This window comes from Prunus mume, linkage group LG1 (genome assembly GCF_029339155.1).
Source record: "Prunus mume cultivar Tortuosa linkage group LG1, ASM2933915v1, whole genome shotgun sequence".
NCBI classification, from domain to species: Eukaryota; Viridiplantae; Streptophyta; class Magnoliopsida; order Rosales; family Rosaceae; genus Prunus; species Prunus mume.
The window spans coordinates 30,893,092-30,915,554 of record NC_142698.1 but is presented as its reverse complement, the minus strand read 5'-3'; the positions used below and the strand labels follow the sequence as shown (position 1 = coordinate 30,915,554).

Here is a 22,463-nt window from a genome sequence, read left to right as displayed (position 1 = left end):
AATTTGTACTTAAGACAATGAATGGAAAAGCTTGCATGTAGAAAAGCATAGATGAGAACCGTGAAAAGAATACAGGAACCAAAGTCAAATTATATATATATATATATATATATATATATCTATTGAGAAATTCCTCAGATAATTTTATTTTAGGGATATCTTTTAGGGTACCTTACGAATTTTTTTCAAATGATCCAAACCATCTATTTTTTAAGTCTATATTTATAGATCATCCTTGCAAAAAATTAGACAAATCGAAAACCGTTTGAACATCAAATTGTATTATACAAAATCAATGAACACGGTGCTTTAAGAAAGTACTAAATTTTTAATAACACAATTGAGTGGTCAAAAAATATCTGATTCAAGTGATTTTTTATGGAGATAATCTTGGAATGATTATGTAAAACATAGATTGTTTGGATTAGTGAAATACAATGAGAAATGGGCCCTATAAAAATATCCCTCAAATAAACTAATTTGAAGAATCCCAATAGAAGTAGCTAATATATTGCTATATATCTATGCACAATGCTTAATAGAGTACGTTAAGGCCTAAGAAATTGTCAAGGCCTGCAAAAAATGATCTTCCCCAAAACAAACAGGTGGCATGCAAGTGGGATCATTACCATAGGTCCACACGTCCATGTACGTAGACTGAAAATTGCGAGAGAATTTATGGATATATATATATATATATATAAATTGTGAGGAAATTACTTTTATATAATACTCTTTATTATATATTTTATTTTGTAATCTTTTTTAAGTCCCAGCCAACGGGTCTAGCCCAATGAAAAGAGGCTTTGACTTGTAGATTAGTGATATTTTGTTTGAATCTCGATGGTACCTTAGTAGTGTGTGTGTGTGTGTGTGTGTGTGTGTGTGTAACCCTCATTTCCCTTATAGTATACTATCGCTTGTATTAAAAAAATAAATAAAAATCTTCTCAAGTCCCCTTCATTAAAATTTCCAATTTGAGGATAGTCCTTTTCTTTGTTATTTATGAGAAGATGAATGATGGACATTCATCATTTAGGTGTGGTTGTAATTTGAATTCTGAAATTACCGTTAAATTGATTTTAATTTGAATGTCTAAGTACGATCCCTTCTGATAATAGCTTTCGTGTAACCTACATTAGCACTCCAACTGAACTTCTCCTTTGACCCTCTAGGCTTCATTTTTAATTACCAAAAAACAAAATTATTTTTCTTTCGTCATCGAAGTGGTAATTATATAATTGCTAAAATCAGTATTAATTAATATGTTTTACGGTTCGTGTTCGTGTTCAATATGTTGACCAATCACAAGATGGCCTTTCCTTTCCTTGATAGCCAGACGCGTACTTTTGTGTACCGCGTATGTTCGTTAATTACTAATCTTGAACTACTAATAATACTTCCAAGAAAGGGAAAAAAAAAAACAAAAAACAAAAGCAATGCTAAACAAGAACAAAAATACCAAGTCAAGCAGAATAATTAGATTCCATTTGCTAATTAATGCATTTGTTTATTACATTCTAGGTCATCTTTAGTGGAGACACACCCGATTGTCTCAATATTGATGTTAAATTTCTCTGTAATTGCTAAAATAAACAAGAAAATAAAACAAAATCACTGCGAAAATAACCATATTTTGGGAATGGTTGGGGGCTTCAAAATTCAACTCACCATGCCCATTCATGGCCATAACTTAAGAGGACTTTGCTATGAGCTTTTGTGGAACTTACAATAAATTAGCGGTCTCAGAATGTAGAACCGTGTTGACCATATATAAACGTGGCTTGAATATAACCAACCCAGTTTTCATTTCATTTCCCCTTCTTGGTGGTTTACTAATTGAACTTTTAGCTTGAAATGCAAAATGCGCTTACAAGGATGATGCAAACGACATGTCGTTTATATTCATTTAGGACTCCAATCCAACAAATTGGCACGATATCCATTTTTACATCTTTACATTGTGTATCTCAAGAATTAATAAATTGAAAACAAAAATCTCCTATTTAATAGTTGAATTTACATAAAGCATTATCCCTTTTACTCTTGCAGCTGCTCAAGCCTAGTCCCCCCTCAAAAGTCATGATCCAAAATGCACTAGCTGACTAGTCTCTCCAATCTACTAAAATATTTCATTCATTTATAAAATATAAGATACTTGATAAAACAAACCAAAAAACATGAAGCTCTCGAAGGCAAATATTTCATTCATTGATAGAATCTAAGATATTTAATGAGTATACTTCCATGCAAAGTCATCAATTATTTTCATCAAACACAGAATGACATGTCAACCATTGTGCTTTTACCCCACAAATTTGCTAATTTGAAGCACAATGACATCTTCTAACTACACACTCTAGCTATGTTCAACTATATGTCTGTTATGTATAAGCTTTTCATAATTTCTTGTCATTTAAAAATTTTTGTTGATATGGAACTCAAGACATTAATGAAAACATTTTGAGGCAGTCTGAATACGTACAACAGAGCAAACTATCACAATTGAAGAATACCTCTTACCTAAGATGTGTGACATAGATACACTGTTGGCATACAAGACTTTTCAAATTTTAAACAGCCAAAGTTTAAGTGCAAAAGTAGTAAACTGACATATATAAAGTTTGGATCTTGTTGATCAGAAAACACTCACCATGAGTACCTAGTCTTTTAGATTACAAAAGCAGAGTTTTCTTCTCAAAAAAAAAAAAAAATACCTTAAAACAAAGGAAAGAAGAAAATGAAGTAACAATTTCACAACAATCTTTTAAAGAAACAATGAGATTGACAATGATTATGGTTCCAAAACAATACTAGACGTTAAATTAACACATAAATGTTGAGAAAAATACGAAGAGCAGCAAGAGAGAGAGATCGTAAATAATACTTCAGCCAAGAATAATCTCAACTTATACTCAAATCACAAGCAGATAAAGAAAAATGATATCAACATATATTCCTATTAAATTACAGTAACATATCAATAAAACACCAGAAAAAATCAATATAACAGCAATATCATAGCAATACAAAAGCAATAGCACTATAATACAACCGCAATAAAATCACAATACGATTACAATAGCAAAGCAACGATGCTACCTCACTGTGATATAATTATAAGTTCATAGAAAATCCCAATACCAAATGCAAGAATCAATCGACAAAGAACAAACACATTTTTTGTTTCAGACAAACAAAATCAATCCCAATACTTCACTTTCTACACAAAATATTGACGAAATCAATCAGAATTCCAATTTTAGTAATCAAATTCAATTTAACATCAAAACTTACATATTCCCAACAATTCATTTTCTGGAGAAGCTGTTCTTGAAGAGGGCATGTAAACCCATATTTCAAAACCCCCCAAAATTGGACCAAAATGCTCAAACAATGGCCACCTAATGCCAAGACATGTTGTCATATTCAGAAAAGATGATTTTGTTTGGGTTTGTTTAGGTTGCAGAAGGGATTCAAAGAGAGACGAAGTTGGGGTTTGGATTTGGGTAGAGAAGAAAACAGAGAGGAAGAGGAAGAACTGGGTTATGAGGGCAAAGCTGTTGGTTTTTTAGGTTGTTCTTGATCTTCTTCTTCTTGAGAAGAGATGTAGTTAGCTAGATGGAGAGAGAGAGAGAGAGAGAGAGAGAGAGAGAGAGAGAGAGAGAGAGACTAAATTTCAGAGCAAAGTGATATCTGTGCAAAAAGTGGACAATAAATATATATTTATAGGTGATAGTTGCCAAAAAAAAAAGGGGAGATGTGGTATTTTCAGAAAAAATTATAAAAAGGGTGGCATTTAAAGCTATTTCCCTAGTTTCTTTTGGTAGGTGGAGGAGGGATATTGTTTTTCATTTTCATTTTGATTTTAAAATTTTAATGAATATAATTTTAATTTTTATAAAGTAGATAATTTTTTATTAGTTTTTTTTATCCATGTGGAAGTCCATGCCATTAAAAAAAATAGGTCCTACTTGTGACACGCAAACATTTAAGGGATTCACTAACGGTTTAGGTAACGGACAATGGTGGACATAGGAATATTTACAGGGGTGGGCTTTTTTCCTTTTTGTCGAGTTAATTATAAGTCCTATTTTTTGACAAAAAATAAATTATAAGAAGCAATATTTCCTACTGTATATTTCCTTCAGATTAACAAATGTGGTATAATTTTTTACTAATTCAGTATATTTCCTTCAATTTAAAAACTATTTTCAAAGAGATATCTAAACAAAGAAACCTACAACAAACAAAGAAAACCCAAAAAACTAAAAACCAAAAGTTAGAAGCTCAGACTAAGAGCAATTGGAAGCTCATGGACTTTGGGTCGGCAGAGTAATTCATTGAGGGACGGTCCATATTTCAATATTTCCAAAAGAAGCGAAATCAATAAAATCGGAAAAACAAAATCAGAGTAGGTTGGCTTTACTTTAGTAACTAAAGTTTTAAGTTTTAAGAAACAATTTGACCAAGAAAGACTTTAATAATTAAAGTATTAAAGTATTCGACTGTATATATGAGATGAGGTGGGCTGGCTATTATTCAATTTTCCTGGATTGAGATTACACAACTAAGCCTAATTTGTTTCTCTCCAAAGTCAATATTAGGCTAAAGCCCACTCTAGCCCAAGCGTGGATCCGTTTTGGTAGTGAAAGGGTAAATTGTAGGCTTTCTGCGAGTTTGAATATGTAAATGTCCTCAAAAATAAATATAAACTTGAAAATGACCCCATAGTTTATAATTTTTTTGTAATTTGCCCTTTTATACATCTATATATTTACCCAACGTCGACCTCTCATCCCCGCCATAGTTGACGGTGTCGGCATCGGTGCTGGCACTCCAATCCTTTGCATCCCCATGCCCCCCTCCCGTGCTCAAACTCCCTCACCATCTCTTTCTCTATGTTCACACTGGTCTCCATTGTTTTCAATGTGAAGAGAGAGAGAGTCGGCGATTATGGCAGGGAAGAGAGGTATAGGTGTTGGCCGATGCCGTTTTATAGTTCTAGCATGACTTGGACAAATTGCAAGTTGTTTTTTAATCGGTGGGATGCCAACTCAGTGTCACTCCATGTGAATTTCAGGTATTGGGCTGGCCCGATTCAAACTTCTAAACTTGGCGCAGCCCGGATCTTCTTTATCCGATGTGGCTGCCAAATCCTCAATTACTTTTCTGATGTGGCATAAAAGCACTGGATTACCGATGTGGCGCTTCCCCCAGCAGTAGGCTAACATGCGCAACCTCTGATCTGCACCCATCCAAACTCTCATCCGCCGTTTGTTTCCCGAGAAAAACCGGAAAAGAAAAGAAAAGAAAAAAAAAAAAGCCCACTCTCTCAGAACCATGGCGGTTCGAGCCACTGTGTCGCGGTTCCCGATCGACGCTGGGGCCCACGAGAGCTCAGGCATACCATGGGGCGTTTCGGTGACGCCATTCGCGACCAAGGACGAGAACGGCCAGTCCCCGGTGTACGGATCGGACGGTGAGCTGTTGCCGAGATGCGAGAACTGCTGGGCCTATTTCAATACGTACTGCGAGCTCGACCAGTGGTCATGGAACTGTGCCTTATGTGGAAACCCGCAGGGACTTTCTTCTCAGGCCATAGCTCGATACTCTCATCCTCAGTCTTGCCCCGAGATGATGTCCTCGTTCGTGGATCTGGAGCTTCCTGGTTAGTCGATTTGCCACACTTTCGAATTATTAGTGTCTCTGTTTGGTTGCCGAGATAAACGAACTAAAATTCGAACTTCGAATGCTCGAATTTGGGTTTCTTGATTTTCATTGCTAATTTGTGTTTCTGGTTTTTTTGTTTTTTGTTTTAATTGTGCAGTGGAAGAGTCGGATGAAGCAATGCAACCTCGCCCGGTTTATGTTGCGGCCATTGATTTGTCCTGTAAGTGGTGAACTCTTGGTCATTTGGTGCTTGAAAGTTCATGTCATTAGGTTGCAGTTGTAAATTGCAGTTTATCACAATGATAACGTTGCCGTGAGAAAGAGATAAGTTGGCATAACTGTCTTTTATTGTGTTCTGTTTTTTATATTACAATTGGTAGTACTTAGAAGAAATAAGATGATAATGTATAGAGCTGAAGGATTTCTTGTCATGTCTTTGGGCTGTGCTGGTGTTGATGACAATGAGAGTCAGTGTTCGGTTTGTTGTGTCTCCTAATGGTTTATGAGTGGGTTTAGTTAGGGGTATATGCCTTAGGATATAGAATTTGAAGCTTAATCTCGTGAGTACATGTGTCACCAAAACTACGGATCCATTTGGATGGAGTGGTTCCAAATCTAGGGATTTAGATGACATTATAAGGTCAAATTGTTTGTTTAGACTACTGCAATCCATGTATGCCAAGATTTGAATAAGGAGGAAATGTAGAGGACAAATAGATTTCAAATGACTTTTTGCATATAGTCATTTCACATCCATTCCAAATGTACTACATCTAGTTATTTCAAAAGATTTTGTTTAGAATACGGCAACCTTTTCATAAATTTGAAAGGTGTTGTTTAGGTTTGCCCCTAGTTACATTTTGCACTTATCTGTTTCTGATTGTGGAAACCAAAGATGATGTTAAGGATGTAACCATGTTGTGATTGCCACCATCTGGTTCATTTCAAGTTAAAGTAACATTTATGTTCTTCAGGACGACTATTTTGCAGGCTATTTTTAGAAAGATACACATGGCAGTTTTTGTCAAGGCATTTACATATACTGACTATGAAGAACTTAATTCTTGAATTTTTTTTTAATTTGAGGTTTGTGATCTTTTGCAGTTTTTGTCACTAATAGGCTTATTGAAAGAAATTTCCTCTCAGCTAAATATTTTTCGCGTTCTTTCTGGTCTAGTATATGTTTCTTGATATGTGCATTCTTTTCTGGAAATATTCATTTATTTTTTAATTGCTTCTAAGATTTATCAGATCACTGACAATTTATCTTTTATGGATTTTACTTCAGCTTCAGAAGAATTTTTAGAACTTACTAAAAGTGCATTGCTGGCCTCTTTGGAAGGTTGGTTGATATTTGTTATGTGAAAATGATTTTATTTGTTTGTTTCTTCATGAATGCTGATAGCTAAACTCTCTTTTTTTCAATTTTTATCACAGCTCTTGCGCCTGGTTCTCTGTTTGGTCTTGCTACATTTAGCCACAAACTAGGGTTGTATGATGTTCAAGGACCTATACCAGTTGTGAAGAATGTTTTCATTCCCCCGGATACAGAGGGCACCTTGCCAATTGAGCTTGAAGATGTCATGCCTTTGTCACAGTTCCTGGCACCAGTATGTCTTCCATTGTGTTTTCTGGCTCTTACTTCTTTATGTGCAATGTATTTCCTCATTGAGTGATTGAGTTGTTCAAGTACAATTTGTTCAGAACACGAAATCACAGTTCATGTATGATTCAGTTTTGGTTTCTGAGCTAAATTCAGTAACTTTGTTACAGGTGGAAACTTGTAAGGATCGTATTGGATCTGCACTTGAAACACTTAGACCAACAACGTCATGGGAGAGAACAACGGCAGCTGGTCAAGGAATTGAGGGTGTTTTGATGGGCGGGCGGGGTTTTGGGGTGGCAATGGAAGCCATTTTGAACTACCTTGGATCAGAATATGGAAGCACATTTGCATTAGGTGCGGGATAAATCTCAAACTCATAAATTGTTTTTGGTACCTTAATGCTCTGATATAAGCAAAGTTTCAAATCTTTTTCTTTTCATCATATGATTTGAAAAGCCTGAGTCAGTGACACAGGTTGTTGTCTCCTTTGAATGTAACTGCAGGCAGAGTCTTTGCCTTTTTGTCTGGCCCTCCTGATTATGGAGCTGGGCAATTAGATACAAGACGTTATGGAGAACAATATGCTAGTAAGAGAGAGGATGCGGACCGTGCATTGCTTCCTGAGCAGACGCCGTTCTACAGAGATCTGGTAATTTAATCTTTTACTTGTCTTTGTTATCGTCTTTTGGGTTTTTTTTTTGGAAATGTAAGCTTTGACATGTTTTACAGGCTGCTGTCGCTGTTCAAGCAGGTGTTTGCGTGGATATTTTTGCTGTTACAAATGAGTATACAGATTTGGCATCTCTGAAGTTCCTTAGTGTAGAAAGTGGAGGCTCATTGTATTTTTATTCAAATGCTGATGATTCAACTCTTCCTCAGGACATGTGAGTATGCGATAGAAAATACAATGCAATTATTTCAACTTGCATACGTGTGTATGTGAACAATTATGTATATTGGAGACAAAAGTATTAGGTTCTAAATAGTATGAATTATTTAAAGAATATTTATTTTTATTTTTAATATAAAAAAAAGAGATATTTGATAAAATTAGTGAGTGACTTACTTCCCCCTCAGATAGAATAAATAAGCAATGTTGGCTTCCAGAATCATAATATACTTTGGAGAGTGCCTGATGTAGTACAGCCCGTAGGTATTAGATAAAGCACTCAAACAATAGAATAGAGAAGAATATAAGAGACCGAGGAGAAGAAATAGAGATCGAAAAGACGAGATAAAGGACAGAAACAGTAGAACAAAGAAGAATATCGGAGATCGAGGAGAAGAAATATAGATCAAAGGGACGAAATCAGAGAGTTCTAGGAAAAGGTTTACTCAACGTTCAAATCTGAATTTTAAAGAACTACATGGGGGTATTTATAGCAAACTAAAACCTAGACATAATAGGATAAAAATCCCTTGCTTAAACAGAAATCCTAACCCAAATAAAATAGGAAACTTAAAACTAGAAATCTGGAAAAGTAGAAATCCTACTAGAATTTGGAAAACTGGAGAATCTAGGAAACTAATAAATTTAGGTCCTACGCGTCCTGCATCATTCTCCTCTGCCGAAAAGAACTCGACTCCGACGAGTAAACAACCACAAAAGGTAAATTAATGATGACAACGCCGACTACAAGTATGAATAATAGGGGACGAGCGTCAGCAATCATCAATGTTTGGATCATAGACACCTTCGAGAGGCTCCACAATCTCACAAAGCTCACTAGCAGGAGTGTTGATAGTTAAAGTTCGCTGCGGACAACAAGAGGCAATATGTCCTTTGGCATGGCAATGGAAACATTCAATGCGAGCATTAGTAGAAACAGCCGGTCCTTTGTTAGGTGGTGGTGCAGGCGGGTTAGATGGTCCTGAAAACCCCGCCTGCATATCCGTAGTGGGAAGAGGTTGGTTGGCAGTGGCAAGTTGACCAGAATATCCTGAATGTTGTGGTGACAAATATGTCTCAGCTTCCAATGTGTGGCAATATGCATCTTCCAAAGTATGCGGACGAAACAGTCGGACTTCAGGCTTGATATCATCACGAAGAAGACCATGGTGAAAGCGAGACATAGTGATGTCGGGTTCTTCACGAATCCCCGCACGTATCTTGTGTTCGATAAAACGAGCGTGGAATTCAGTAACGGTCAAACTTCCTTGTGAAAGGGTCCATAATTGTTCATACAATTGATGGCGATAAAAGGTGGGAAGATATTGTTCACGAAGCTTTAATTTCATCTCGTCCCATTGAGTCACAGGCGGCTGTCCAAATTGGTATAGTTGCTCCTCCATGGAATTCTAATATTGTCTAGCAGCTCCCTGTGGCGTCATCTTACCAATGCGAAGTTTATGAGCATCTGTCAAGTTGTACCAGGCGAAATAATCTTTCATGGCTTGAACCCAATCAAGAAACATCGTAGGATCCCCACGACCATCAAAAGTTGGAGCGGTAGGCTTGATTTGGCGGATGACATCATTGTCAAAACGACGAGGGGGATGAGTGTACTGAGCATGTGGAACGGGTGGCAGGGTAGGAGCCTAAGTAGTCACTGGAGGAGGGCCGGTTGTGTGTTGGGTATAATGGAGCGGTGGCATAATCCCAAAAGAAAAAGGGGGCTCCAATTGAGCCTTGGTCGTGTCGAGCGAGAGCCCAGTTGAGCTATGGGACATGCCATATGGCATGGCCTTGAATTTTTATCCACCGGTGGAGTGGGCAGAAGGCCACTTTGTGGCGGTGGCGTAGATGAACTCGAGAGCACCGCTGAGGTAGACGAAGGTTCAGCGTGTCCAGCCCGAAAGTGATTGATAAGCAACTGAACGGAGTCTTGGAGTTTGGTGATGGCAAGGTCCGTCGTCGCACGATGTGTGTGAGCCTGTACCAACTAGTCTTTGAGGTCAGCGCTGAGTTTGGAGAGTTGGGTTTCCATGCCAGTGATATTGTCAGAAACTGTCTTGGAACGTATGAAATTGTTCTGCAAGGCTGGCCACGGTTTGGGGGTGCCATGGCAGAGAGCAAATGCAAACGAAAGTGAAGGAAGGCTCTGATTACCAATTGATGTAATACAGCCGGTAGGTATTAGATTAAGCACTCAAACAATAGAACAGAGATGAATACAAGTGACCGAGGAGAAGAAATAGAGATCGAAAAGACGAGATAAAGGACAGAAACAGTAGAACAAAGAAGAATATTGGAGATTGAGGAGAAGAAATATAGATCGAAGGGACGAAATCAGAGAGTTCTAGGAAAAGGTTTACTCAACATTCAAATCTGAATTTTAAAGAACTACATGGGGGTATTTATAGCAAACTAAAACCTAGACATAATAGGATAAAAATCCCTTGCTTAAACAGAAATCCTAACCCAAATAAAATAGGAAACTTAAAACTAGAAATCAGGAAAAGTAGAAATCCTACTAGAATTTGGAAAACTGGAGAATCTAGGAAACTAACAAATATATTAGGAAACTAATAAATTTAGGTCCTACGCGTCCTGCATCAGTGCACTCATATCAGACGGGTGTTTTGGTCGTTTGAATATCTAGGTTTTAATTACTGTCATATGCTTTATTTGCAGGTACCGAATGCTAAGTCGACCATATGCATTTGGTTGTGTACTGCGGTTGAGGACATCATCTGAGTTCAAAACTGGCCACTCTGTGAGTTTCATGTTGTTTGATGTTCCAATTACAATTTACAACTGTACCATTTGCTTATTGTATTTTTATATATATATATATTGCAGTATGGTCATTTCTTCCCAGATCCACAGTATGAGAATGTTCAACATATTATCTGTTGTGATTCTTATGCCACATATGCTTATGACTTTGAGTTTGAAGATACCAAGGGATTTGCAAGGTAAGTATACACCTTAGGTTGCCATCTTGCTGTCTTTCCTTTGGCTAAACACAAATGATACTTGATGACTATTATATTACTTGAGTTTGAAGATATCAAGCGGTTCCCAGTGATGGTTATTAAAACCTATTACTTGAAAGTCGTAATTTTTTTCCCTTATCCTAGTTGTTATTTTCTTTTTACTAAAGCTTTTGGTCTCCCCACCTTGAAGAATCCTGAAAGCAGCTTTTATGCCACTACCCACCTCAATCAGTTTCAGGCAGCATTTACTAATTTCTCAATTCTTTTTATACCAACTTTCTAGCTCTCTGGCGCAATATGCCATTTAGTGAAAATGTTCAATTCATTGTTAGTTTCTATGTCAAGTTATTCTAGATTTATACCCTAAAATTTTCTCTAGACGTCCAAACTTGAACAATGTTTTATTTTTATTTTTTGCAATACATGTTTGCAAAATAACTAAAAAGCCCTAAACAGGATACTTTTGTCTGCAAATACTGCATATAAACATTTCTAAAATAATCAAGTAAAAAACTTAGAGACGGGAAGAAATCTTTTCCCACTCACTGCTACTGTTTTCCCCCTCTCCTGTCGCGCTCCCCTCCCCTGTCCTCTCTTTCATTAGTTTGGTATATTTTCATACAGCTTCAAGCACAATTTACATAAAAGTGAATGCTATTTCATTAAGATATTATAGCTTGTGCCAATCATCTGTTGCTTTCCGAAACTAGGTTTTTTTTTTTTGGTCATCATTGGGGATTTCCACATTGTTTTGATATTTTCTAGCCCTCATCTCTCTGTGTTAGCAACACATGTAGCTTTTAATTATACAAATTTATAAATAAACCCAATCCTAGACATGTATTTATAAAAAAACCCAAACACTATTTAAACATAGAAACACACCCAAAATCAACCCCAAAATCAACAATTGTATATTTTTTGGGTGTGTTTATAAATGAGTTTTGAGAGTGTGTAATGATGGGTTTTGGGTGTGTTTATAAAGTGTTTTGGGTGTAGGGTTTTTTTATAATTTCAGCCCCCATTTTGGGTGTTTTAGTGAAACTCCCTTTTAATTATTGAGCAGCACTTTCACTGCATGCTATCACTTACTGATATAAAGCCCAATGTTTGCTTCATGTGCATGTCTAATCCAATTCTGGTGGGACTGTTGTATTTTGCAGACATGGATCAGAGCCTCCTATTATACAGATTGCATTCCAATACACAGTTGTTCTGCCCCCTGAGGATCTCTCTGATTCAGGATTGGTTTCCTCAAGTAGGTATGGTTAGTTATTGACAGCAGTCTATAAGTTGGTAATCTTGTTTGTTTTCTTTTAATAAATGAACTATCCTACCTCAGGCGACATATTGCATTTTTTTTTTTTGGCTAATTCAACACTTTGTTGCATTTTGTCTACTCTTTACAGAAAATGCAAGGTCAAGTAGTTATTTTACTTGAGTGCATTGATAGAAGTTACTTATCTTATGTGTGTCTCTGATTGATGCCAATTTTATGTACCCGAGCCTTAAAAGATGTTTCTTCTATATTCTAAATCTTTTATGGAAAATCTTAGCTCTGAAGAAGAATTTTGTCCAACCATCATCTTTTCTATGTCATCTTTGACACCATATCCCAGGTTTTCAATACCATCTCTACTCTTGTAACATTAGTTACACCCTTTTTTTTCAGGGTTGTCTCATGGTGCTTCTTATTATAGTTTTAAATGTTTTCATTGAAAATCCAATATTTTTCATTGCATTATGCAAAAGAACTTACAATGGTTCATGAGAAATACTAAGATTGAGTAAGAGGATCTTAGGATATTACGGGTTCATACAAAAAAGTTTGGCATTCCGGTGCAGTTCGTTCTGCTAAATATGGCTTTTTTTTTATGATTGACTCCACATGTCATTAGTTATTTGGGGAATTTTTTTTTTGGGTGATGGTTTGCTCTCTAGAATGTTAAATTCTATATGTTCACTACTTTCTCCCCTCCATAATGATTGCGTCTGTGTCATGTTGCCACCACTACCACCCTTGCAATTATTCACTTATTAAATTTACTAAATTTTTATATTTTAATTTAAATGCTTTTGGTCTGAGCATGCTGAATTTTTATGTAGAGGCAAGCATTCCCTCAAACGACGATTAAGGATTCGAACTTTACAATGTGGAGTTGCCCAAAATATAAATGAACTCTATGACAGTGTTGATCCTGAAGTGGTTCTGTCATTGCTTGTTCACAAGGTATGCGTGTATTACCATCCCAGCAGTTTTGTTCCTTAGTTTTTGTTAATATTGTAATTTTGTCTTTGTTCATGTGGCTCTATCATACTCCACCATGTAAAGTATATGATGATTCCTGGCATAACTGTTTGTGTTGTTTTTCTTCAAGCCAGTTAAAGGATTGTTTGGCATTATTATGTGAACTGTATTTTGAGGTTTCTATGAGGAACAATTTAGTTTTTCTTAAATAATTTCTGCACTAAACTACACTATAGAAATGGGTTGTGTTAGAAAACTCCAGCAAGCTGTGTTGTTGACATGATAACTTGCTATTCTTTGTTTCTGCACTTTTTTCCTTCTAAAGAATATCCCCCGTTTACATTGATGCCCAAGAAAAAAATTTGATTATCTAATGAGGATATTTTCATCTGATGATTGTATGTTCATCCTTCAAAACAAATTCTAGAGACAAAACTACGACTAGCATATAGTTATTCATTGAGCCTCAACCGCATGTGAGAGGACTAGTTTTGAGGAGACACTTAGTGTCATGTTCTTGTTTTCAACTAAATACCCATAAGCCATATAAACTGGTGGCTTATCACGTGCCTGAAGGGTAACAAACAAATGTAAAGATTATTGTCTTAGGACTTACCCTTCATGTGACCTACCATTCTGGATTTTAAAAAATAGAGTTGTTTGAGTTATGTGGAAACCAGGAAAAAGGAGGACACCTGACTAAAATCCTTAGCAGCATGAATTGGGAAAACATGTGAAGTGGTCGAAGAAATCGAAACTGTGATCTTCTGTGTCAAAAATGAACACATGCATCTCAAAATAGCTGAATACAAGCTCCGAGGTTATTATTCAACATCATTGTGGTAGATGAAATATAACTGCGAAGGTGTTTAGATACGTTTAATGCTTTTATTGTAATTGAGACTATGTTGGTGAATTCTGTTTGGAGCTTGATCAATAGATGGTCCTAAGTATTTGTTTTACGGGACTCCCTTTGGTAATGATTTCTTTAATTGCATCATTTTCACCAAATGGGTGCAAACATGAAATATAATTCTGCATTTGCTTGGCATAGTGTTGCTTGTTTAATATCTCACTCTTACAAGCTTGTGGAGGGCCTGACACCAAGACAATGGTTTGTACTACTGTATGTTGGAGTGAGATTATCTTCAACTTAGGCTGTTGTCTTTTTGTTCCCCTGAACTGGAGGTTTAAATCTTCTCACAGTAGCAGATCCTGCGGATGAGGTTTCCTGGAGGCTAGAGAGGAAATATAAGATATGCTTACACTAACAAATCACATTTAAGAGACTATTTACTGATGTCAAAGGCTCTTTTGTCTTTCATGTGGTTAATAATAAATTACCCTTAGTGTAGATTAACTTGATGTTTGTGTATATGTAGTTAATAGAAGTCTTACTGGTCTATATTTTTTTCTTTTAAAAATAACGATAAAATATGCGTATCTGTGATAGTATAACACTCATTCCCAAGTTTGGGAATGTTGTGGGAATAGGACGCACAAACACAAGTGTCGTTACGATTATGTACTGAAAACGTAATTTTTATTCTTATCACTTAACAATTCTGACCAATTGTTTATCATAAATTTGTTATTTCTATAGGTTATATTAGCCTCTCTGGAGCAAGGGGTTCGGGAAGGCAGAATGTTGCTTCATGATTGGCTTGTGATCCTAACAGCTCAATACAATGAAGCTTATAAACTTGTTCAACTCAAGAATGGAAGTTCTGTAATTGGTCAGGTTGATGTTGCATTCTCACAATGTCCAGAACTGCAGTCTTTACCGCGCTTAGTTTTTGCATTGCTCAGAAACCCTCTGCTCCGTTTTCATGAAGAAGGTGTTCATCCCGACTTCCGAATCTACCTGCAGTGTCTTTTTAGGTATTTGATGCACAAACTGATATTATTAAAATGTTTTCCAGGTTTCTGTTACTGGGTTATAACTATCAATTGCAACTAAGTGAAACATCAACTCAGCAATTCTTTCAATTTTGTGCAGCGCACTGGAACCAAGTTCACTCCATCGAGCTGTGTATCCAGTGCTGACCTCCTATTCCACTCCAGATAAACAAGCATACCCACGACATTCACTTAGTCGTGCTGCACTGATTACGAGTGGCAGTCCTATATTTTTCCTTGATGCATTTACGACTCTAATTGTGTTTTATTCTTCAACGGCAGACCCTGCACTTCCTTTTCCTCCACCTCATGATTGTAAGTTCTCTACAAATTTCCTTCCTGCTTTCCGATGGTTATCAAAATCAAAAGAATCTTTGTTGTGCAAGTGCTTCACGTCTAACACAAGATGTCTTTTAGGTTTGTTGCGGACTGTGATCAACAAATTAAAGCAAGAGAGATGTGTCACCCCAAAACTCATATTTATCAGAGGAGGGAAGGACGATGCCACAGCTTTTGAAAACTATCTTATTGAGGAACAGGACGTCGACGGAAGTGGTCTAACGAGCGTTATGGGTTTTGTTTCCTTTCTTGAAAATGTTACGCAGGGTGTGTTAGAATACATGAAATCTGGTATCTGAATTTCATCACAGAGTACAGGACAGAGGGTACATTTAGCCAGGGTGCTTAAATCACGGGTCTTGATACTGAGTGTACTGACCACTTGTTTAAGCTTTGTATGGCCATCGAGGTCGGGAATTTCTGTTCTGGTTGAATCAGCCGGGCAGCTGTTTCTAGTCCTTTTCTTAAGCTCCCTACTGGTACAAATTATACAGAAATCACATTCACTCTCATAGTTGTTGTAAAACATAGTTGCGGGCATGTAAGAGCTCAACATTTCTGGCCAAATCATGAATATAGGTTTAGCAAACTGTGCTAAAAGTGGCTTTTGCATTGGCCATTGCTTGGTATAAAACAATGTAGTAAAAGTGAAAATTTTGTTAGTTTCCTTGAATTTTTTGCTTTTCATTCTAACAGTGGCGATATATGTTTTATTTTTTCCTTCTGGAAGACTTTTCAATCTTCGGTCTCGAAATTTTTGTTTTTACTTCTTCAGTGGCGATGTAGTCATTACATTAATGGATTTTGAAATTCAGAGGCAGGCCTGAAAAGTTTTCCATGGAAGCTTTTGGTTTTACTTATGTTTAATGGGATTTACTCGTTTTAGGATTGTTTACACCATAATCAACCGAGCATATCCGGCATCAAAGCAACAGCACCAAGAGCATCAACACCGTGACATGTGTCACCACCACAGTGACTTGCAAGAGTCCCACATCGAAATTCTATGCAAACCTCCCACTTTCACCTCCTTATAAATAGGGAGTAGTATCATGTGAAAAAGGGACTTCTTCTCTCCACTTAGAAGAGGATTCGGGTCTCAAAGCTAGACCCTAGGGCCGGGGACTCTCTTCTAGATCCCTGACCTAGGCATCTCACTTGTCATCTTTATATTCGGGTCCAACCTAGTGTATAAATGTAATCATACACTATTATAATGAGAACACACTTCTCCGTGGACGTAGCCCATTCATTAAGGGTGAAACCACGTATATCTTGTCTTCTTTACATTTATCGCTTGCCCAATTCTTTACATACATGCTTAAGGTCCTCACCTTCATCCATCATCCATCACACATCATCACTAAGTTGGACTCATTCTTGGCCTAACTAATTTGAGCATCAACAAGGACTATTCAGTTGTCTCTCTCGTGCACAAGACAGGTCGATTTGCTTCCTAAATAACATATTTCAAGTTAATAAAAAAATATATATAATGATCACTCCCAGCGTCGACCCTCAGGGCCAGCCGATCGATCCCTGCCGGATCCAAAGACACTGGTGTATCCTCGCCCTTCTTATTCATATTCAAAATTGAAAACTCATTTGCCATTTTTGCTTTTATTTTATGCTTGTTTTTTGTTATAAGGGAAAGTAACCCATGATTTGACAAAAACCCATTTGCATCTTTGCGCTTGTTTAGTTCGGAATGTTGTGTTTTGGATTTATTGTGTGCTATAAAATGAAGTGAAAACTCATTATCATAAAATTCGTTTTGTAGCTCACAAAATTTTGTGAGTTAACAATTTTGTTGATCTTTCATTATGAATATCCTAACCTTGGCGAGGGACTTATAGCTCAAGTGGTTAAGAATATTTACTCATGCACCTTAATACCTAAGTTCGATTCCCCATTCCTCCAAATATCGCTAGTATCAAAAATAAAAAAATAAAAATAAAATCTAACATTTCAATTTGATAAAGCAACAAGGGTAAACTAAGATCCAATTGCTCACAAACTAACTATAACTTAATTTTACGGCTTTTTTAGAGCAATAGTCCATCAATTTATACCAAATTCGCATTTTGGTCCTCGAATTTGATAAATGATTGTTGTAGTCCCTCAACCTCAGTGTCTCTTGCACCGTTAGTCCTAGCGTCATAATGTCTTAAAAAATGGCCCTAATCCCGTAAGCAAACCCTAATCAAGCCCTCCCTCACACCTTAAATTAGCACTACTAGAACAATTACCCCCAACAAATCCACTCAAATTGCAATCAAATTGGTGAATCTCTAAAACCCTAGAACTTTAATTAGGCCCAATTTGTGAAACCTCTTCAATTTCCCTACTGGTGAGCAATTGGAGATTTGAAATTGTGTTAAAAGTCAATTTTGACCTTCAACAGTAAACCATATGCATGGCACGTGCTCAAAATTGGCATAAAATGTAATAGAATTGACACCAACATTGCGATAGAAATTGAAGTTGAGGGACTACAACAACCATTTTTCTAATTTGAAGACCAAAATGCAAATCGAGCACAAATTCAGATTGTTATTCCTACAAAGTCTACGCATCTCCCACTTTATGCTCCAATTGAAACATCCAATTTTGTTAATTGGTATATGTATATATATATATATATATATATATATTATACAAATTTATAAATAAACCCAATCCTAGACATATATTTATAAAAAAACCCAAACACTATTTAAACATAGAAACACACCCAAAATCAACCCCAAAGTCAACAATTGTATATTTTTTGGGTGTGTTTATAAATGGGTTTTGAGTGTGTGTAATGATGGGTTTTGGGTGTGTTTATAAAGTGTTTTGGGTGTTGGGTTTTTTTATAATTTCAGCTCACATTTTGGGTGTTTTAGTGAAACTCCCTATATATTATGAGTCCAAACTCCGGAATGAAATCAAACAATTTGTTCTGATTGACTATGAGAGATTTTTTTTTGTTTAAGAATACCTCTATAACCAATTACAGAGGCATCAGTTTCAACTATTTTGAATGAGTTGTCTGCAGGAATGCCAAGATAAGGTAATGTTTTGACATATCGCTTGATTTTCTGAACCATCTCTATGTGACTAGGAGACCAAGGAGGAGGATTGCTTTGAAGTCTATCAAACAAGGGTTTGCACTGCTTTCTTAAGTTTTGATAGAAGTCAGCAATATAATTGAAAGATACTAAGAAATCTTTGGAGTAGACTTTTATCAAGAATTTCGACTGGAAATTTATCAGCAAATTGGATAGCTATATATATATATATATACAGAAGCAATAGTCTAAACTATAAGGAGAGGAGGGTTTATCACACACACACTACTAAGGTGTCATAGGAGTTCGAACCTGAAACCACTTAAGACATTTTTCTATTGGACTAGACCGCGTTGGTTGATACGCTGATATTTTAGGTCATTTATTTAACTGTTCATATATAATGACATATTTACTTACCATCAATGGGTATGAGAAGAAAATGAATTATTTCAATTCATGACTTCTCCATATTCAATAACACATAAGGAATAATATATAAAAATGTGAGCCCCACCTTAAAATCTGTAATTCAATACTCTTAAAACCAAGAACTGGATATTCTGATTTTTTTAGTTAGGAATTAAAAACCCTAGCCTCCATTCTCTCTCTCTCTCTCTCTCTCTCTCTCTCTCTCTCTCTCTCTACCTCCCTACTTAATTTTCCCCTTCCCCATCTACTGGATTTGGGGTTTTACTTGTGGGAAGGTTGATTGTGTCCAGATATGTGGATATATGGTTTTGTTGGTTGGTGTTTTGTTGTAGGGTGATGGGCTGCAATATCAATTTTGTTCTCTGTCTCCAAGGCGGCAGTGATGGATGTGGTGGTGGTGGCAACAACGACGGTAGTGGCTTTGTTGGTTTTTGGTTGTTTATTTACAACTTTCTTTTTGTAATGATTGCATTAATTCCTTATGAGTTGGGTGTTTGATTATTTTCAAGTCTCTACTTGTATTTTGTTTGTACTTGTGAGAGTTAAAATTGTAGTTGTATTAGTAGATTTGGGCGATGCGATTCATGTCTGGTTTGTTTAGGCATGCGGCTTTTATGCCGAAATTCCTGGTCTTTTTGGCCTATATCTGGATTAACTCTATGTGGTTACTATGCTTCCATCTTTGTATTACCCCTTTGTGGGCATTTGTATTTACCCTTGTGGCTGATGGTCTTTATGGCTAATTTATGAATACAATTATTGCTTTTCTCTATTTTAAAAATTAAAAAAAAAAAAAAACCAAGGAACAAGATTAACTAAGAGGATGTGTCAATGCCACATAGACCTGATAACATCTCAATCACTCCTGTGTCAACTCCATCTCAAAAGTAAGATGTCAAATGAATATTTTATTATTTTTTCTTTTCTTTTCTTTTTAATTAAAAATAAATCAACACTAAAATGTAATAATTTAATAATTTAATTTGACATATCGGGTGGAGTGTAATGTAAGATGTCAAAGATGTCACATCAATCAAATTCATCTTAGATGCTCTAAGGGGTAATGATTGATCTAATTCCTTAACTCCCCTATTCCAAAGTTCTCAAATTCCTTACTTTCGCCATTCCAAGTAAACATTTCATAAGTTATTTGCTTTCCTTTTCTTCATCCATTCAAATTCAATTTTGATAGGATCCCACTTCAAATATAATTTCAAATAGAATGTCAATCCACACAATTAAGCACACACCCAAGAAGAAGCACTTTGGTGTATAATATTGAGACCAACAAGCGGGAGATTGATCTTAGTGATACATATACCATGTACATATATATACATATATATATATATGGTGGATCCGTGGTACTATATTTTTGACACAAGTTCTTGATCATTAGATTAACACATTATACATGGCTAAGATTAAATCTCACAACTAATTTATTATTATCTTGTTAATAATAATTTTATTCCAAAGTTATTATTTTATTAGATTAATTAAGATTGACATAGGTCCCAAGACTCTCTCTCTTTCTCCATGTAAATGCCACATAAATCGCCACATCTCTCTTCCTCTATGCCCACCCTTGGGTATCAATCACATGTACAACCTAAACTCTCTATTAGATGCTTTGGCATCTTGGGCGAAGAGGATGATGCACGAAGAGGTCTGGGTGGACCGACCCTCATCAGTCCTAACTCATGTAGATGGGTTACCATGCCCTCCAAGAAACTGAAGACGAAACAAGGGCCATAAGTCAGCTGTATTTTTTTTTTCGAGAGCTCTGTGTGGGTTTATGTTTCCTGTTGTTCTAGTTTTGTTTCTTAAAATGAAAGAAGTTTGTTAAAAAATACTTGAATTAATAATTAAAACTCATAAGAAAATTCTTAATTCATTAGTTAATTACTTGTCTAATCATTGAGCCTTGGTAAAACTGCATAATGGGTGGTAAGATGTGAGATCATTTCTTTCACTTTGAATAATTTGATGAACTTTGAGGCACTGAAGATATGATCTTGATGAGCCTTGTAGGAGTTGGGTTATGATTGTTGGCCTGATGAAGGATGGGAAGAGATTTTTTTAATTTATAGATGGCGGTTGTTGATTGTTGCTGGTATTCTTGATTGATGTAGTCAATGGTGGCCATGGAGGAAGAGGGATAGAAATACAGCCAACGGTGGGCATGGAGAAGAGACATGTAGAGAGAATCAAGGGAACTATGCATTTCATAATTAGTTTATTAAAATAATAGTAATTTTAGGTAAAAAGTATTATTAAAAAGATAGTAATAAATAGTAGTGAGATTTAATCTCAGCCATTTATAATGTGTTAATCTAATGGTTCAGAACTTGTGTCAAAATTTATATCAAAATTATGGTGCCACGGATCCGCCCCCATATATATATTTGGTCAATCAAAGTTCATTAAAACCCCAAAAATGGGAAGAAAACAAATAGAGAATACAAAGTCGAAAATGCCAAATGCAGAAACAAAGTACCACAAGCACATGGAAGATTAAACTAAGAAATAGTATAGTCTAGTATAACAAATCTTCCCCACACAAAATCAAAACAAAATACAAAACTGAGCCATTGTCGCCATAAAGGGACCAGAGACAGCATCAACCGCACCAATATGGCCACAAAGGAGGGGGATTCACATCCTCCACACAAGTCAGCATAGCTGCACATAAACCCACCAATCTTATGCCAAGAACAAAATTTCCCCAAAAAACATAAACACAACATAACAAGAACATTCCTCCAAAAGTCATTTTCTACTTCACACCCGAGTCAGCTTGTGCACCAAGAAGAAAACAGCAACCAATCACAACATCAAAGTGAGTGGAGACGATTGGTGCTAGCTGTAGCAAGAGCTCTATATACAATCCGATAAAGACTCAACAAAGCTCTTAGAGTAGTAGTTGCTATATCTCAATGGAGAAACCAGATCTGGAAAAAGGAGAAGGCAAGAGTGGGATGAGTTGTTGTTGGAGAAGTAAATCTGGTTGAAGAGGGTGTTTGGCAAAGAAAGGGGGACACAAAATTGACTTGAGACATATAATCTCAACCCATAGCACAAGGCTCAAGCACTCACTAAGGGAAGCAATCAACTCTTAGAGACAACCACCAACATATCCAAACAAGGCTCAAACACAAAATAAGACCAATCCCACAAGAATCCAAGGCAGGGGAGGTTGAGAACTGGCAGAAACAAAGGAGAAAAAATGGAGGGGAGGGAGAGGGAGGAGAGGACAGACCTCATCCTCCCTAATGGAGCCATGCGACGCTGAGAAGAAAAGGGGGCGTTAGGTTTTTGCGTATGTAACGTG

General features: G+C 36.4%; 1 protein-coding gene and 1 pseudogene across 1 annotated transcript; one reads left to right on the top strand and one right to left on the bottom strand.

Annotated features, from left to right (window-relative positions):
* Window positions 1–5,220: 5,220 nt before the first annotated feature.
* Window positions 5,221–16,317, top strand: LOC103328075 (sec23/sec24 transport family protein). Its single transcript, XM_008230464.3, has 14 exons — window positions 5,221–5,671; window positions 5,831–5,893; window positions 6,962–7,015; window positions 7,111–7,283; window positions 7,447–7,633; window positions 7,783–7,928; window positions 8,009–8,163; window positions 10,854–10,935; window positions 11,022–11,137; window positions 12,322–12,420; window positions 13,265–13,388; window positions 15,010–15,287; window positions 15,406–15,620; window positions 15,723–16,317. Exons 1-14 carry the CDS (start codon window positions 5,344–5,346, stop codon window positions 15,941–15,943), a joined length of 2,241 nt encoding a protein of 746 aa, XP_008228686.1. The 5' UTR covers window positions 5,221–5,343; the 3' UTR covers window positions 15,944–16,317.
* On the bottom strand, window positions 8,942–10,787 carry LOC148921592 (uncharacterized; annotated as a pseudogene).
* Window positions 16,318–22,463: the final 6,146 nt, after the last annotated feature.

What these genes read in the sequence shown, in the direction of transcription:
- LOC103328075 (XM_008230464.3), top strand. Translation starts at nt 5,344, where the DNA reads ATGGCGGTTCGAGCCACTGTGTCGCGGTTCCCGATCGACGCTGGGGCC. An exon ending in GGATTGGTTTCCTCAAGTAG is followed by an intron (nt 12,421 to 13,264) that starts GTATGGTTAGTT and finishes ATTTTTATGTAG; the next exon opens with AGGCAAGCATTCCCTCAAAC. An exon ending in TGTCATTGCTTGTTCACAAG is followed by an intron (nt 13,389 to 15,009) that starts GTATGCGTGTAT and finishes TTATTTCTATAG; the next exon opens with GTTATATTAGCCTCTCTGGA.